This window comes from Rissa tridactyla, chromosome 8 (genome assembly GCF_028500815.1).
Source record: "Rissa tridactyla isolate bRisTri1 chromosome 8, bRisTri1.patW.cur.20221130, whole genome shotgun sequence".
Taxonomy (NCBI): Eukaryota; Metazoa; Chordata; class Aves; order Charadriiformes; family Laridae; genus Rissa; species Rissa tridactyla.
The window spans coordinates 544718-561063 of record NC_071473.1 but is presented as its reverse complement, the minus strand read 5'-3'; the positions used below and the strand labels follow the sequence as shown (position 1 = coordinate 561063).

Here is a 16346-nt window from a genome sequence, read left to right as displayed (position 1 = left end):
GACCCCTGAGCAAAGACCTTTCCCGGCTGACCTGTTCCTGCAGCTCCTGCTTCAGCCCGAGGCGCAGTCTTTGTCTGATTCTTACATGTTTGTATGCAGTACTTCGGTCACATAAACCATGTTTTAAGCAGAAACAGTTTCGTTGGGACATACGATCGTGACAAGACACCACTTCTTGTATCAGCACTGAGGGAATTTTTAGGTACAAGTCAAACGTTGACTTCTGGAACGGTTTTGTCTAAAGGGTTACACCCATATAGATGAGACTCTTCTCTTCACCAAGAGCAGAGTTTCCCTCGGAAACCAGTAAGTCTTGTGCGTACAGTGTCACTGTGCTTGCCTTTTAGACCTTACTGCACATGTGCTGCTTTTGGTTGGGTGTTGTTTTTTTTTTTCTTACTCAAAGAGTACTTATTTGATGCTTCAGAAGGTTTATTTCTTCCTTCTCTTTTTGCCAGCAGGCACCTTGGTGACAACTGGGGGTGCTACAGTGGGTGCCTCTTCCTGCGTCACGAGCTCCTCAAAATCTGCACTCTTGGAGTCAAATGTTTTTTCTGCTGCAGCTGCTTCTTGCCTCTTTGCCTCTTCTGCTTCTCTTCCAGCAATAAGTCTGAGTGAACAAAGTTTAAATTTAATGTCCTGCAAGAGGGGAGACGGACCGATACTGGGTAAGCAGTTACAGCTCTAGTCACAGTATGGGCAGGACGAACTGCCACAGTGGAGAGAAGCAGAACATCTGCCCAGTTACCACGTCAACTCTAACTTTGGGTATGTAAAAAAAAAATGTGTCTTAACTGCCTTTACACACAGCAGGGCTCACGTGGCAGGACCTACCAGAGAGCCGAGTTCTGGAACCTGAAGGCAGCCCGTAGCTGTTACTCCTGACAGTGACAGAAGTCGCAGGAGTTACATTCCCTGATTACAGCGGGGTGGGTTTGTTTTCCCAGTTACAGTATGCTGCGTGACTTGATTAAAGCACACTTCTCATTTTCAATAGTTTTGTTAGCAGAAGGTAAGAGATAACAGTACGTCAAGCAAAGATACAACACTCACCTTGCCAGCTCCTCATCCTTGATCTTTCTCAGCTCGGCTAATTCAACATCCCGTAGTCGATTTTCTTTTATTTTTTCCCTCAGCGCTTTTTCATGCTGGTAGGCAGGGAAGAACTTAGTTGTAAAAAAGATCTGCACCCGATGCATCTGCAGACTAAATTCCTCATCTTGTTCAGTTTTGGCTTCTTTTGGTTCATCTGTAACATGTAAATGAAGGGTGTTTATTTAGCGGGGCACTTCTACTTCAAATGTGGTTTGGACTGCAATATCTGAGAAGGGATACTCTGCAATGCCAAGTCTGGCTTCTGCATGGTACAGAGGATGACAACCGAGACACCTTTAGCTGATACATGGGAATGGCCCTTTTGGGGGTCTTCAGCGGGACTTGGCCCTGGGAACAGCATCAAAAGAACACAAACTTTCCCCTTTTATCCTATGATAAATGTCCTCCGCAGCGATCTGATGACAGCGCAGTACCCAGGGCTCCTGTGCCCAGCGGAGCAGAGGAAGGAACACGCTACCTGAGAGCAGGGCACCGTGCGCTGTGGTGGTTCCTTAAGAAATAATGTTTTTTTCAGATCTGTAACTTTTCAGTCATCAGGTTTCAGTGAAAGAGCTGATGCCTGCCTACACAAAGATCCTGTGTTCTTGGATTTGCGTTCTTTATCTACAGAAAACACGTAACGAGCGCAAAACCCAACCCCGATGAGATCTGCCCATCAGCCAGAAGGGAGACGCTGTAAGAGGTCACTATCCTCAGCACATCAAAACGCTCTTCCTGATTTCTCTTCTGCTGCCCTGTCATAGCACAAGGTATCTCATCCCAGCTAATGGTGGCACACCATTAATAATAATAAAAGAAGCAAGAAATAGCAGTAATACTTTTTTCTGTCCAAGACATTAAAAAAACAAAAGGGGCAGGCTTGTGGAGTGAGCTTCTCGGAGTAAATACAAATTACAGCTTACAGGCGCCCTAGAAATAAAATGTGGCATTTTAAAATGGGGGAAACTTAAACGTCTCATTAATTATTTTCATTAAAAAAAAATCTTTTAAAACTATTCTTTAAAAACCTTCCTCCAGAATTAATGTTCACTTACTGCCCTCTTGTGACAAGCTGAACTCTGCATAAACAATTAAAGTTTCACAATTAAGAGCTACAAGGGATTTTTTTGTGTTAGTCTCAGAACAGCAGGACTGCTTTACCTGTCACTTCCTTTGCTGGATAGAAATCACGTTCTTTTTCTGCATCCCACACGAACAATGACGGACCTTCTTTGATACCTCCATGAGTTGTGTGAAGTGAGAGGACAGCATCTGATATTGCAAAGAAAGAAAATTAAAATTACTCAGTCGGTAATTCTGTGCATTAAATGTCAGGTCTGATCTTCAGCACAAACAAATATAAATTGTCACCTGAGCTTACAGCTAGACCTGTGGTTGAAATACTTCTATACTGATGAAAAGTTTGTCTATAATGAAGGCACAGTGCAGAGTTCAATCTCCTGTTTCCATGCCCAAGCGAGTGGGAGAGAACAGGAAGAATTTAATTTTAAAAAGCCTTTCAGTTATTTTTAAGGCAAATGTGACACCTTCTCATTAAAAAGCACAAAAAGCCCAGAGACCCAAACGTGCCCAGCTGTCTGTGTAGAGCGGGTGAGGAAAGCTAAACGTCAACCTTGTGGGAATTGCCAAACTGAATGCAGCTGCCTCCGTAACTGCAATACATCCAGCGGTTTCCGTGATCAGCTACTGTTCTAATCATCTTTAAAGCTGTAGAAAGAGTGAACCTCCTCTATCCCCACTGCTTACAGATGCTTATGGTAGCTACAGTACTCACCCAAGAGAAATTCTTGACGAGAACGCCCTCTGTCTTCACGAGGTCTCAGTGGCTGGCAAGAAGTTTTAAATCCAGTTACAAAATGCCTGGACTTGTGTTCAAATTAAAAAGTGAAATCACATGTCCACTTGAGTCATGCAAATTCCTATCTCCAAAGCATTCTGCCAACCAAATGCATTCTGCAATTATGCCTATTTTAAAACATTTAAATTACAATAGTGTTTCACACTTTCAAGTATTAGCAAATCGGTGATAACACGTTACCTTTGACACCAGACAGGTTAGTAGGACCATCCTATTTCAGAGCTAGGGAAAGACAGAGCTACAGAGAATGAAAGCTCCTGTTCCTCTCTTCAGACACGTCCCCCTGTTCTTACATCTTCTCTACCTACTATTATTTATCTGCTCCTGAGGAAACAGTAATGAATTTCTATTCCTGACTATAAGGATATACTCCAGGAATTACACTTAGTAAAAAGGAGAGAACAATATTCAAGAGTATGTCCGAGAAGGATGCTTTGAAATCTTTCCAACTGCTATCCCAAGCATCTTCTGCAGCCTGATGATGCTGCTTTTTTCAGACGACTGATAATAAAAGTCTCACAACAGCTCAGGTCAAACACAATTCTGTTTTCTAAGTGTATTTTCTAAAAGTTGGGAAGTTTCCAAATTCTGTCTGATTTCCATAATTCCAGGACAAAACAGTAATTCTTACTATCTTACCCTGAAATCACAGCGGTAAGACAAGCCATTTTTGTTCTTGGAATACGGAGAATCTCACTATAGTCACACCCTGGCTACAAAATTGTAAAGGCAGTGAATGCGAAAAGTTTGCCGGAAGCATTCTGAGAAGTGTTACCTTCCCTAGTGCTTCCAAATCTCTCTGCCCGCTTCTCAGCCTCTCACTCCCCACCTTGCAAATAAAGAGAAAACGGTAGCTTTATTCGCCACCGTTCTAGTTATGTAGAAGATACCACCCAATATTCTAAATAACGATAGCTGAGGGTGTGCGGGGGAGCAAACACTTTGTTGGCAACAGAAATGCACCACTCCTTGGCTCACACGTGGATCCAGGAACACACTGTATTTCATATTAGATGAAATTCTAGTCCCCTTAAAACTACCTCAGCTACTTGGTCACCCATGAGTTGCAAACCCTCTCCTCCCTCTTTCAGTGTGGGCTTTCCACGTACCTCGTATTTCTTTATTTCATCTTGTGAGACGACAATTTTGCTTGAAGACAACCCTGAATAAAGCTCATCTGCCTCAGAAACATCATCGTTTCTGTCTGTATCAATTATACTTCTGCTGTAAGTGCACTAATAAAAAGCAGAAAAATTTTACGTTCAATACACTTTTAAATTAATATTTTCTTTTATTCTTGGAAAAATCTGATTATTTTAACTGTACCACTTCACTGTGCAACCGCATTAATGCTTGCAGTGATGCAAGAGAATGGGTTCCATAGCATGGGAACAACTGGCCAGCAAATGGGAAGCGGTGGTGTTCCATGGCACTACTGGCTTACAGACACTCCGAAATCAGGTGTTTGTGAATGTTCTTTGAATTAATACTTTCACCTTGTGCATAATTCCAAATAATAACATTTCTAAGTCATGCCTTCAACTACCCTATGTACCTAAATGGCACCAGTGTCACAGGCTTACAACCCACAAACCTGTAGCTCTTACAACCTACAAAATCTTTATTCTAAAGTTCAGTAAAAAGAGCATAGCGTAACTGCTGGGAAACAGCGAGGCCTGCTACATACCACAACTGCAATGCCGTTTTTACAGGGACGTTTTAGACATTGAACTTAAAGCAGGAGAGGCATATCTTCCACCAGTCAGCCAATCTGGCAATTCCCCTTTGAAGGCAGGAAGACTTGCAAGTACTTTCTGTGTATTTATAGTTATCTAAGGAAATGTGCAAGTGTGTTCAAACCGTCTATACTGATGTTACCGTCTGAGGTAGCAACAAACAGAAAAAGCGGAAGGACCCAATCAAATGACTGACTATGCAAAAAGAGGAAATTTGTTTCTATGTTCAGGAAACGTAGAACGTTTAGAGGTCCCGGCTTCGCCCTCTAAAGTGGACACATAAGAATATTTAACAGATCTGCATCAACCTTACCTGAGGCAGAGAATGTTCTGGGTACAGAGACACGTTTGTGGTTCCCTCGGAGAGACTCCCGATTCTAAAGCTACTTATTTTCTGATAATCACAATCTACTTGCTCCTTAATCATATCACTGGTAACATACACCAACGCACAATCCAGAAGAGCTTCAACAAATTCAAGAAAAACCAACTACAGTAAAAAAACCACAGTGATTAATTCATTCATTTTTGCAAAACCCCTTCATTAACGGGCATATATCCCTGAGCAAGCAAAGAACTCGGAAGTGATGGTTTGTGAAGCCTCGCTAGCCTCATTTATCTATTCAAACATCCCTTCTTCTGGAGAAAAACTGAAAACGATTTTGAAAAAAACTCAGCAGGCAATATACTGTGTTACACCTTATACAAGTCATACTGAAATAAAATACTGCATAGATTTTTGCTGTATCTGGAGCTACAAATAACGCATAACCGTTGCTATTACCTAAAACATTTAATCACATACAATGCTTCCAGAAACCCTCAAAATGGGTATATAATGAAACCCTTAGTAAGAATTACTGTGTTCAGTTTATCAGATACCATTTAAAACAATAAATTCAATTATGTCACTTACAATAGACGGTCACTGAGCCCATTCTGTAAGGGCGAAGGCCCTCTACAGCAGGCCAGATGTCAGGTAGCACAGGAGTCTTCTACAGTCACCACTCAACCTCGCCGAAGTGGCAGCACTTACAGGTCATTAACCAGGCTGCTTGGATCACCCGATTTTGGGGATCAGTGCGTTCACATCCTTGTTACTGACCCACCCTACCATTTCCAGCGCGTGCCTCAGCAGCTGGAAGTGCCGAGATTCGTCCCTGCGTAATCACTGCACACACGCTGTCAGGCAACTGCCCCGGACAGAACTATCGCTGGCAGCAGTCTCCTAGAGATGGTATTTCACTCTGAAGGAGTCATCTGCATGGTCAGGTATGTACGCAGGGTAAGATAATAAGCAAAACATAGAAATACATGAGCTGAGCCAGAAGATAAGATACAGGCAGAACAAAGGAAGACAAAAATAGATACTCGAGCTTGTACTCTTTATTTTTTTGGAATAAATTAATTCCTTTTCCTCCTGTTCTAGCAGATAGGACAGTATTTGCAGCATTTTTTAGAAGTAATCTTAATTGTTGCTGCAGCAATGAACCATGTTATGTTTTTTCCATACACACCTCCTGCTCCAGGTTGGTACTACTGCTATCATGTAGAGAAGGACCGTCTTTGACAAGTATTTCCACAAGTCTTGAAGTAGTTAATTGTTCGCCGAGAAGTTTAAAATCCTGGGTAAAAGTTACACATTAACAACACTCAAGACATTCCCACACTGACCTAATCTAACTCCCTTTAAAGCCTGTGCCAAAATTTCTACCGGTTTCAAGTGATACTTCCACGTATGTAATTAACGACAGAGTGAAATTCTGGCCCTACTGAAGCCAATGCGAATGTTTCCTAAACTGCAAAAACAGTGTTAAGAAAGAATTTGTGAAAGCTAATAAATAAAAATACAAAAATTTACAAATACAAAAATTATCTGGTATTTTTATTAATTTTTTTCATTAAAAAAAGGCTTGGATTTAAATGGTGAACCAAAATCCAGGCATATTAATGGAAATTGTTCCCTGGCTTCAGAGTAATCTTGATGTGTCCCTGAATTACTGAATTTTAGTATAGAAGTTCATGTTCATCTTGCAATATATTAAATCAATACATTATTAAAATGGTTTACTGTGTTATTTCCAAAGCTGCCTGTCTTTGATTTCTACCAATAAGACATTTTCGTATATACATTTTACAGGATTGCAACAGGGGAGGAGACAGCAAAAATATTTATATTCCCCTAAAACACATTTGTCAAAGATATGATTATTTTAAACGATCAAGCACAAAATCAGAACTCAATCCTGCAAAAGTACTGTCCTGGCTTCAGCTGGGACAGAGTCAATTTTCTCTCCAGTGGTTGCTGTGTTTCAGATTTGGTATGAAAGGAACGTCAGTAATGCATATTGTTTTAGTTATTGCCAGGTGATGGTCACGTTTTTCAAGGACTTTTTTCAGCTTCCCAGAGAGGCTGAAAAGGAGCATAGAGAGAGCGACGGAATGGCCAACGGAGTATTCTGTACCACAGACTTTGTGCTCAGTATATAAATGGGGGTTGGCTGCGAGGGGGGCAGAATCCACCATCACCGCTCAGGACCAATTCACCGGGCAGTGAGAGTGACTTGCATCATTATTGTTATTTTCCTTTTCTCCTACTGTTTCTATCGAACTGTCTTTATCTCAACCCACTAGTTTTATTTTCTTTTCCCTTCCCCTCCTTTTCTCCCCCTTCTCCCTGCCCTTCTGGGGGAATGGGGAGACCTGCGCAAGCGGACAGTGGTCCCAGCTCCCGGCTGGGGCCGAACTGCGACAAGTACATAAATAAATTCTGTACAACAACTGTCCCTTTAATGTTTGTTGGACCGTTCGTACAAATAACATCACTCCTACCTTTTCAACTGTGGAATATTTTAAAATGCTCATATAAACCAAACAAATAAAGCACATCTAGTCACACAAAAGAAAAAAAAATTAGATTATTACATTAAACATCCAAAGGAAGTGCCTCATTTTCATTGTGGGTTCAAACGGAGGTCTGCTACTTGGTCTACAAAAAGCTCTGTAAACTTCCCAGCATTTGTTGATGTAGCTCATGGCAAAAACTGTACATCGTTCTTCAGAAAACAAGACACCTTTAAAAATTAATTGGGAAAAAAATAACAGTTACAATAAAACTGTGATGTATGTGGTACTCATTGGTGAATTCTGCACAGCAGAGAATAAATCACAGAATCACAGAATCTTAGTGGCTGGAAGGGACCTCTGAGATCATCCAGTCCAACCACATAAAAAAAACCAAAAACAAACACACAAAAAAAAAAAGAAGCACCCACCTACTAAATTCCACACCCACAACCCCACACACAACACCCCACCACAAACCAATAATCTTGGGCACTAGAGCATGCCCTGAAGAGCCATGTCTACACGTTTCTTAAATACCTCCAGGGACGGTGACTCCACCACCTCCCTGGGCAGGCTGTTCCAGTGCCTGACCACTCTTTCAGTAAAGTAATTCTTCCTAATATCTAATCTAAACCTCCCTTGCCGCAGCTTCAGACCATTAAATACCATTACTTACCTTGGATACAACAGGCAGCAGGAATAACATTCCTGGACATCATTTCTAAGAAACACTTCTGCAGATAAGGACCTTTCTCTCTACAATTGAAACAAAAATACTCTTTGTCTGGGAAGACTCAAACTGATTACACTGAAATAAATGTCACTAAAAGATGAGACTTACTTGTGCTCGTCATGATAGATACGAAATGCTAGACGGATAAGGTAAGATAGAAATGTTCTGAACAGTAAAGTCTCATGTGGACAATGTATCTCCTCAAGTGGTGTTTTATCACCTAAAAATTTTGGAAAAAAAAAAAAATCTATTATCTCTTGCTATCATATACATTAAAATGCTTATAGGCACATTGACTTGTCAGCCTTTCTTATCCGCGCCATCTCTACCTATCACAGTGTAAGAACAGTTCTGGAAGAGTCAGGCCAGACACGGCATCATTCCAAACAAGCACGTCAAGGGAGAACTGCTCACCCATAGCTGAATCTTACCAAATTCTCTCTTTCTAGAAATGCATCCACTCAGCACATAGGAATGAAAGGGGGAGCGAAGCTGGAGTTAAACCCTTCACATACTAGTGACATTGTGGCATGCCACTGCAGGTCTACATGGACCTGACTGATTAACTCTCTCTATGGAAGGAAAAAAACTTTCCATATGCAAACCAAAGTTAAAAGCACTGGGGGAAAAAAAAAAAAAAAAAAAGATTTGTTTCTTCTCTTTCTCAGACCTCTTAAAACTGCATGTAATAGCAATGGCAAGACCAGTGGTGGATCCAATTTTTGAACAGATAGCTCTTTAGAACAATTTTTTACATGGTATTTTAATTTTGCATTTTCTCACCTAAGCACCTGAAGAGCCTGGAGATTTGTTAATGCATCCACTGAGAATCAGGCACAGAGGTACTCACTCAGGGCCACCGAACTACCAGAGCTGAGCTAGCAGTAGAACGTGCCACTCCAAATCTCCACAGCTTACTGTTAAAACTCCTAGATTCCAGCCCCCGATCAACAGAAATACAAACCCCTCAGTGTCCGATCCATTTCAGCAAGAGTTATGTTGGAGTGATGAAACTGGCAGTCCTTCAGAAATCTCCAAAATTGGAGCTTAGTCATGAGGAAGGTGTTATCAAGAGAACGATCACAGCCTAAGCTGCTGTAGAATGTGTAAATTCTTCTCAGTTCTGTAATATGCCTCAACACAGCAAATTCTACCTAAAGAAAGCAGGGTATGTTTTCAGCATCGTCTCACAGCAAGTATGGATCAACTTGTATTGATCCTCTAACCACGAATATGCTGCTTTTGGTATTGTAACTTTGAAGAGCATGTCCCTGTCAACAGACAAACTCAGAGTAGCTAAAGGCAGCTGCTGAATGCCCTTCCAGATACCTTAACATATTTTTTTATTGTCTTCCAGTGGAAGCTCAGAAAGAAGCAATACTGTCTATTCACTCTTTTTGCTTTTCTGTTTTCATAGCCTTCAGACTTTTGAATAGTTCTTTAATGGAAAGAGCTACTTTAATAAAAATAAATCATAAATAAATAAAAATAATATGAAACACGCTGCGGGGGAAACTGAAAATATCAAACAATAGACTCTTACTTGTTTCACTTCTTCATGTCTCTCTTCCCTGGGCAACAAGTCAAGCAGTGAAGATATATCCAACTCAATATTCGATCCCAGAATAGATGTACTTTCTGGGCCATTAATGACTGTGAAGTTTTCTATCATGCAAATAAAATAAATTAGAACAAACTAAAATGATGTTAAAAATATATACACACACACAGAGGGAAAATAAAACATATATTATTCTTTCTTATTTTACTGACTTCAAACTGAAAATAGTAGGCTCCTTTTTAGCGCAAAGTAGAGATTTCATCATCAACAGCAAAACAGCTAAAGTGTAATTTTGTCAAATCCAACCCCTAGCCCAAAGGAAATGCAGTATTACAGTGTTCCAAAAGCTTTATGAGATGTAGTGTGGATGTGTCACTCAACTCAGTGTCATGCACAGGACGCAAGAAGCATGAGAGCAAAAGTCATTAATTGTCAAGATAACTCCCATCTTCATCCAAGTTCTTTGAAGAAATATGTCTGGCTCCTGAGAAAATACAAACAGCTTCACATTACAGTAAAAAGCAACAACAACATGTGAACAGAGTAGAATATGTTTTTTTAAGCTGCTTACCAGTGCCAAAATTGCTTCCTGTGCAAACGGCTCTCAGCTCTTCTGCATCCACTCGAAAAGGAGGATATTCTACTATACAATCATCTATGAACTCTCCTTCATAAACATGACCATTCTTGAAGACAAACTTTCCCTATAGACAGATTAATTTGATTAATTTCAATATAAATATAAATCAAAGATCAGAAAAAATAACACTAATGCTCTCAATCAAACTTCCTTTTAAGAATCTTGGCTAAAATGCAATATACGACATAAAATAAAGCAAAATAATTTTTCCTACCCTTTTTTTATAAAGTACTTTGCCATCTGTTAATTAAAGTACACTGCTGTGATGAATAATTGCCTATATATCCGTTAGATTTTGAAAAGTATTTTGAAGAAAAAACATTTCCCCTGCTATAAAAACACTTGTTTGCAATCTTTAGTTTGCAAATGTGGCACTCTTCTCACAGGTTTTTTTAAAACAGTCTGTTAATGTGAGAAATCTCTGTGCCCTTAAGGATAGCTCGAAACCCAGTAGCTCATAGTGTAAGAGTGAAAGTACTGACCAACCACCGCAAAAATCAATATGCACCTACTGCCCTGAAAATATCCACAGTAAAAAGTATTTCTTTATACACACAAAACACATCTAACCCCAGAGTCAAATTTGTGGCCCAGCAAGGTCCTTGGAAGGACTCCTACTGCTTTCAGTGGACTCTGCTCTTTACATCGGGATTCTATCCACAATGCAAACTGAATGCAGTTTTCCATGCAGAAATCTAGAGATCCACTATGCAGAACAGTCTCCTCTGGTGTCATCTGTAGTTTTGTTTTACTGCTTGTCAATACTCACCTTGCCGTGCTTCTTATTACAAACCCATTCACCATCATATACTGCTCCACTGGCATATATGAACTTCCCACGTCCGTGTCGTTGCCCGTTTACAAAATCACCTATGTATTCATTCCTCAAAGGATACTGAGATGCAGGCATTCTCTTCAAAAACCATATGTGGGTGCCATATCCATGCTGAAAAAAAACTGTGTGTTAAAGAAACCAAAACATCTCCAGAAGAGCTGCAATTGCTACAGGTCCAGACTTTTAAAAAGGAGAAACATCTAGGTATCTTCAAGAGTCATCGACGGCAAATCTCTCAAATAAAAGCACCCAGCTGACAGCTGCAGTACTTCAAACCATCCATAGAACTATATTCTACAAAGGTGCACGGGAGAAGCGCTCAGAGCAACAACAGCTTATTTCCACTACCTCAACTGGCAAAAATCATTCAAAGCTCCTTTGACACTGCACAAAACTCCCTATCTAGTCTTCCTACAGTAATGGACAGATGCTGAACTAAAGAGGTTGCTGGGGAAGAAATTAATACCTGTATGCCATATACCCACTGGCCCGTATACTCTTGATCAGCTGTCAACCATCTCATTCTTCCTTTTCCATGACGTACATTTTTCTCCCACTGACCTTCATAGATATTTCCAGACTTATAGCTGCAAGGAAACAATAAAAGTCAATGACACATTCATAGTAAATTCCAAGTGGATCTCGTGAAAGCAAGGTTTAGGCAAAATTTCATTGCTAACAAATTTAGCGTTTATTAATGCCAAATATAAGCATTAATTTGAAAGGTGGCTCACTGTAACATGGATACAGAGGTTGGATTGTACCCACTGTTTACCTCCTATTTTTAACTTACAAATCACTGTAAAAATATTAACCAGTTCTTTTTTCCAAAGATTTCACCATAGCTAATCAAAATGTTCTTTTATATATAATTCCACAAATAATTAATTTACTCACGAAAGCAGCTCCATCTGTTCAAATCAATCGAGTGCATTTGTTTTTAAATGTTGATTTGTGGTTTACCAAAGCTGATTTTGGATTTTGTCTTTAGACACTCTTGTGGGAGTGATCAGCAGAAACATACCAAAATAAAAATGTAAACTACAGAGAAGGTCTATTTTATTATTATAAAGCACTTTGTACCATTATTTATTCCCCTGCAGAAAGTACACACTACTATGAAATGGCAGAATTTGTATTAATTTTAAACAATAGGAGAAACTGTATGATAATACATGTAAAATAAAAAAAATATAAGAACAAGTGTTATCACATTTACCATCTCATTCCCCATCCTTCCTTGACATTATTTACCCAGTCACCTGAATACCAAGAGGTATGCTCCTGATCATAATAAAGGGTACCCTGAAACAAACAGTACAGTTAATTTAAATACCTAAATATTCATCTACAATAATAAAATGTCACAAATTATATGACACATGTAATCATGCTTTTACATACAGTCACTTTGAGACACTGTACAGAAAGCAACTGAAGTGATAAATAAAAAAAGCAAAGTCTTTTGATGAATATTAGTTAAGACCTTAAAAAAACCCAAGCATTGAAAAAAAAGAAATCATATTGCATTACGTCAAAGTCTAATATGTTTTTCAAACCACTTGGAAATACTTTAAGCTGCCAAAGTTAGCTCTCTGAATCACAGCAGTCACTCTGAGGTAGATCAGTTTTCTGACTCATTCAGAATCCGACTTCTGACAGCAGATCTACTGTGCTAATTGTTCTGTCTTTCTCCATCTGCTAGTTTCCTCTCAGAACACACTGGTGACTACCCACAGCAGCCCGAGTTATCTTAGTGTCTCATCGGTGACACAAAACAAAACCCCATGTTATTAGAATGGATTTTCCTCACATGCTGCGCATCAGTCTTCAAAATGTCAGGCCTAGAAGAGTGTCTCAATCTGGATGCACAAAATGGAGACAGATAAAAGCAGTACCTGCCTTTAAAAATCTGGAATTAGATAAAAGTTACACTAGATAAAGCAGTCCTAAATGTAATTATCATACTTGGTCTGCTTAACACATTTGGGAGGCAGGATCACTTTGTCATCCCTGGGAAGCTAACTGTCCTGTCGTTACATGGCTACTAACGAAGCCATCAGTTTTGACTTTGTCATCATCTACTTGGAGCAGCATAAAGGACAAATCACATAATAGGCCAATCACTCTTTTAGGATACCTTTCATCTCTTCCACTACAGACAAGATCGCATCCCAGTTGTTTTAATTAGCATTCACGACTTCAGAGAAGATCCTTAGGAAAAACAAATCTCTAGATAGCATAAGACCATGCAACAGCACAAATAATTTTTGCAAAACTTTTCCACAAGAGTGCTTGATGTTCTAGAAGGTAGTCACCCAAGACCATGCTCTCATTTGCTGTTCTTACCCACCTTTCCATGTCTTTTGCCTTTGCACCAATAGCCAATGTAAGAAACAGGACGAGTACCACTCCTAAAAAATCCAAATCCATGCCTAACTCCATTCTTGATTGATCCTTCGTAAACGCTGCCGTCATTCCATGTGTAACGGCCATTAAACATCTGCACGTTCTTAACAAATGTTCCCTAAAAGATTAAGTTACAACATTTAAAAAACTAAGACTCACTGTTCCCCAACTATCAGGGAGGCTTATGATTGTTCCCCAACTATCAGGCTTGTGATTGAAATCACTGCCATAGCTCTGCTTTCCATGAGTTTGCACATGTAATTGTAATTGTTTTCAGTTATAAATTAAATTGCACTTTACCTCGTACTTCACTCCATCAGCCCACGTGTAAGTCCCGTGTCCATGCATAAGCCCTTCAGAAAACATGCCCTTCAAAATGAAGAGAACGGCATCATTTGCCAATTTATTCTTACCACAAATGAAGCCTACAATAAGATTTCAAAATAATGACATATTAATTCCCCTCCAACTACTAGTTTCAAATGAAATTTTAATGCCAGAAACCATCACAGTTTTCAATGCTTACACATTCTAAGTGCTCAACCTCCACCTTACATTAAAAGAAATCGCCTGCTGCTTCTAAGGGAAGAACTCAAGCCACTACTGCTCTACTACCTTTTTTTTTTTTAAAACTTTTTTTTTTAATTTATACACTCACCTTATATGTATTTCCACCCTCAAAATATGCAAATCCTTCACCCTCATACAATCCATGGACTTTTTCACCTTCATAGCTACAAGGAAAACAAACAAAGATTAAGATTTCAAGTCACTGCCAGTAGATCTAAACCACAACAGACAAATAACAAACAAACTTTGATTTACCAAGGTCTACACACAGGCCAGATGTTGCAACTTGTGTAGAAAAATGAGCTACAACAAAGTTTCCATTTTTTTGCACTTTCCTTGTAGTATTTCATGTAATTGCTGTGTTGCCTCAGACCCGTATTTCTTGCAATTAAGGAAACAAAGCACATTTGTAACATTTACTAGCTTACAACCAGGCAACCTGGCCAGTATATGAAACGTTACACATAGTCCCCTTGAACTACCAAAGGATTTGCTTAACACTGCCAGTCACCTGTTTCCTCAGTTTACGATATTCTTAAGGGCTATGAGCAGCCCTAAACACTAAAGGGCAGCAGCAACAACATTAGACAGAGCTACATTTTCTTCACCAACTGTATACTTAGATAAAACTTCACCATAGGTGAACAAGGGAAAAGGAGGCAGCTTTTGGCAAGCAGAGAGCGCCACCAACACGTTAGGATGCAAGACATATATCAGTCTCATGAGGTGTCATGGCTACTAGGTCTGAATAACCCAATTCACTGCCTCAAATCAAGAGTCAAATCTGCCTTTGCATGACGCTGGGTACACCAGAGATACTTAAATGAGAATCCTTGACCTCACTGATGTACTTGTAACAAGCATACCTTTTCACAATAACTTCAGTAAGAACAGGCTCCTCGTAGTATTGAGGAACATCTTGGACTGGAGGCTCCTCTACCTCCTCTGGTTCTTTATCTGGTATCACTGGATTTGCCTGTGTTTCTTCCTCTTTGTTCACTAAGGTCTGCAAATCTGTCAGCTTTGTTGAACTACCCTCAGCTGTAGCGTCCTGTGCTGGACTAGGAGGATGTACAGATTTTTCTGTCTTCTTGCTGTCTTTCTTCTTGTCCTTTGCCATAACTACTGAATTGTCTCAATGTGTATCTTCCTTCTGAACATTTACTGTCTTATGTAAAGATTTTCCCCCCTATAATCTATGATTAAAAAAAACAACAAACAAACAACAAAATAGCGAACTACGTGAAAAACTATCAATCTTAATTATTACATACACATGTATTTTAAGTTATTTCTGTAGTACCGGTTCCCCCAGGCAGTGGTTTCGGCTTGTGGCAGGCGGTGGGCTAAGGGGCAGCGGTGCCTGCGTAGGACCTCCAGGAAGCCCACCCAAACCATGGCACAAGTGCTGTCAATAGACTTACTTTTGCCACACAGAGGTCTCCATCTCTACTCGGAGACTTTTAGGTGTCTGGAGTTAATGATATGGAAAAATTGAAAACTACTTCTCAAAGACATGAGTTTAATGAGCTTCTTGAAAGTTACAGCTGCGCTAGTATTATTGATTTCACCTGCTTTCAAAGTTATAAGTTGCAAATTGAACCACAACATAGAATAACCACCATAGCTTACAAAAGTAAAGCAATTTTGCCAGGTAAGAGCTACCGGAAGGCTACCGGACAGCTTTAACAGCCGTAACCACAATTCCCACCCGTTTCACAGGCTGATCATCGCCGCTTTGTACGGCAAGAACCCGACCCGCCCGCCGCAGCGGCGAGTGCTGACCGGGGCAGCCTCGGGCACCCGCCATGTTCTCACCCCCGTTCGCTGCCGGCCAGCGCCTGGCTCCGCCGGGCGATCGCAGCACCGGGCCACCTGCGGGCAGGGCGCGGGCGGGCGGGCGATGGCGGCCGGCTGCTGGCAGCCCTTCCCGCCGCCGCCCCGCGCTGCCCGCCGCGATGGCGGCCGTTGCCACACCGACGGGGCCGCCCCGCCCCGCCGCCGGCCCGCTGCGCCGCGCCCCGCGCTGCTGCGGGGAAGC

General features: G+C 40.6%; 1 protein-coding gene across 2 annotated transcripts; it reads right to left on the bottom strand.

Annotated features, from left to right (window-relative positions):
- Positions 1 to 33: 33 nt before the first annotated feature.
- Positions 34 to 16219, bottom strand: LOC128914103 (radial spoke head 10 homolog B2-like). Of its 2 annotated transcripts, XM_054212669.1 has the most exons (21): positions 16124 to 16219; positions 15172 to 15501; positions 14394 to 14469; positions 14036 to 14104; positions 13680 to 13853; positions 12546 to 12631; positions 11793 to 11913; positions 11261 to 11437; positions 10423 to 10555; positions 9834 to 9955; positions 9255 to 9444; positions 8399 to 8510; positions 8234 to 8313; positions 7636 to 7784; positions 6228 to 6335; positions 5024 to 5200; positions 4084 to 4209; positions 2891 to 2981; positions 2257 to 2367; positions 1054 to 1249; positions 34 to 610 (listed from the first exon to the last, which is right to left on the bottom strand). In XM_054212669.1, exons 2-21 carry the CDS (start codon positions 15423 to 15425, stop codon positions 433 to 435), a joined length of 2730 nt encoding a protein of 909 aa, XP_054068644.1. In that variant the 5' UTR covers positions 15426 to 15501; positions 16124 to 16219; the 3' UTR covers positions 34 to 432. The 2 variants fall into 2 exon arrangements, with proteins under 2 accessions (XP_054068644.1, XP_054068645.1); XM_054212670.1 differs by lacking the exon at positions 16124 to 16219 and having other exon boundaries at positions 2891 to 2942; positions 15172 to 16020.
- Between the last annotated feature and the right edge of the window lie 127 nt (positions 16220 to 16346).

What these genes read in the sequence shown, in the direction of transcription:
- LOC128914103 (XM_054212669.1), bottom strand. Translation starts at nt 15,425, where the DNA reads ATGGCAAAGGACAAGAAGAAAGACAGCAAGAAGACAGAAAAATCTGTA. An exon ending in AGGAAGCAATTTTGGCACTG is followed by an intron (nt 9,956 to 10,422) that starts GTAAGCAGCTTA and finishes TTTGCATGATAG; the next exon opens with AAAACTTCACAGTCATTAAT. An exon ending in AAGGATGAGGAGCTGGCAAG is followed by an intron (nt 611 to 1,053) that starts GTGAGTGTTGTA and finishes TTGTTCACTCAG; the next exon opens with ACTTATTGCTGGAAGAGAAG.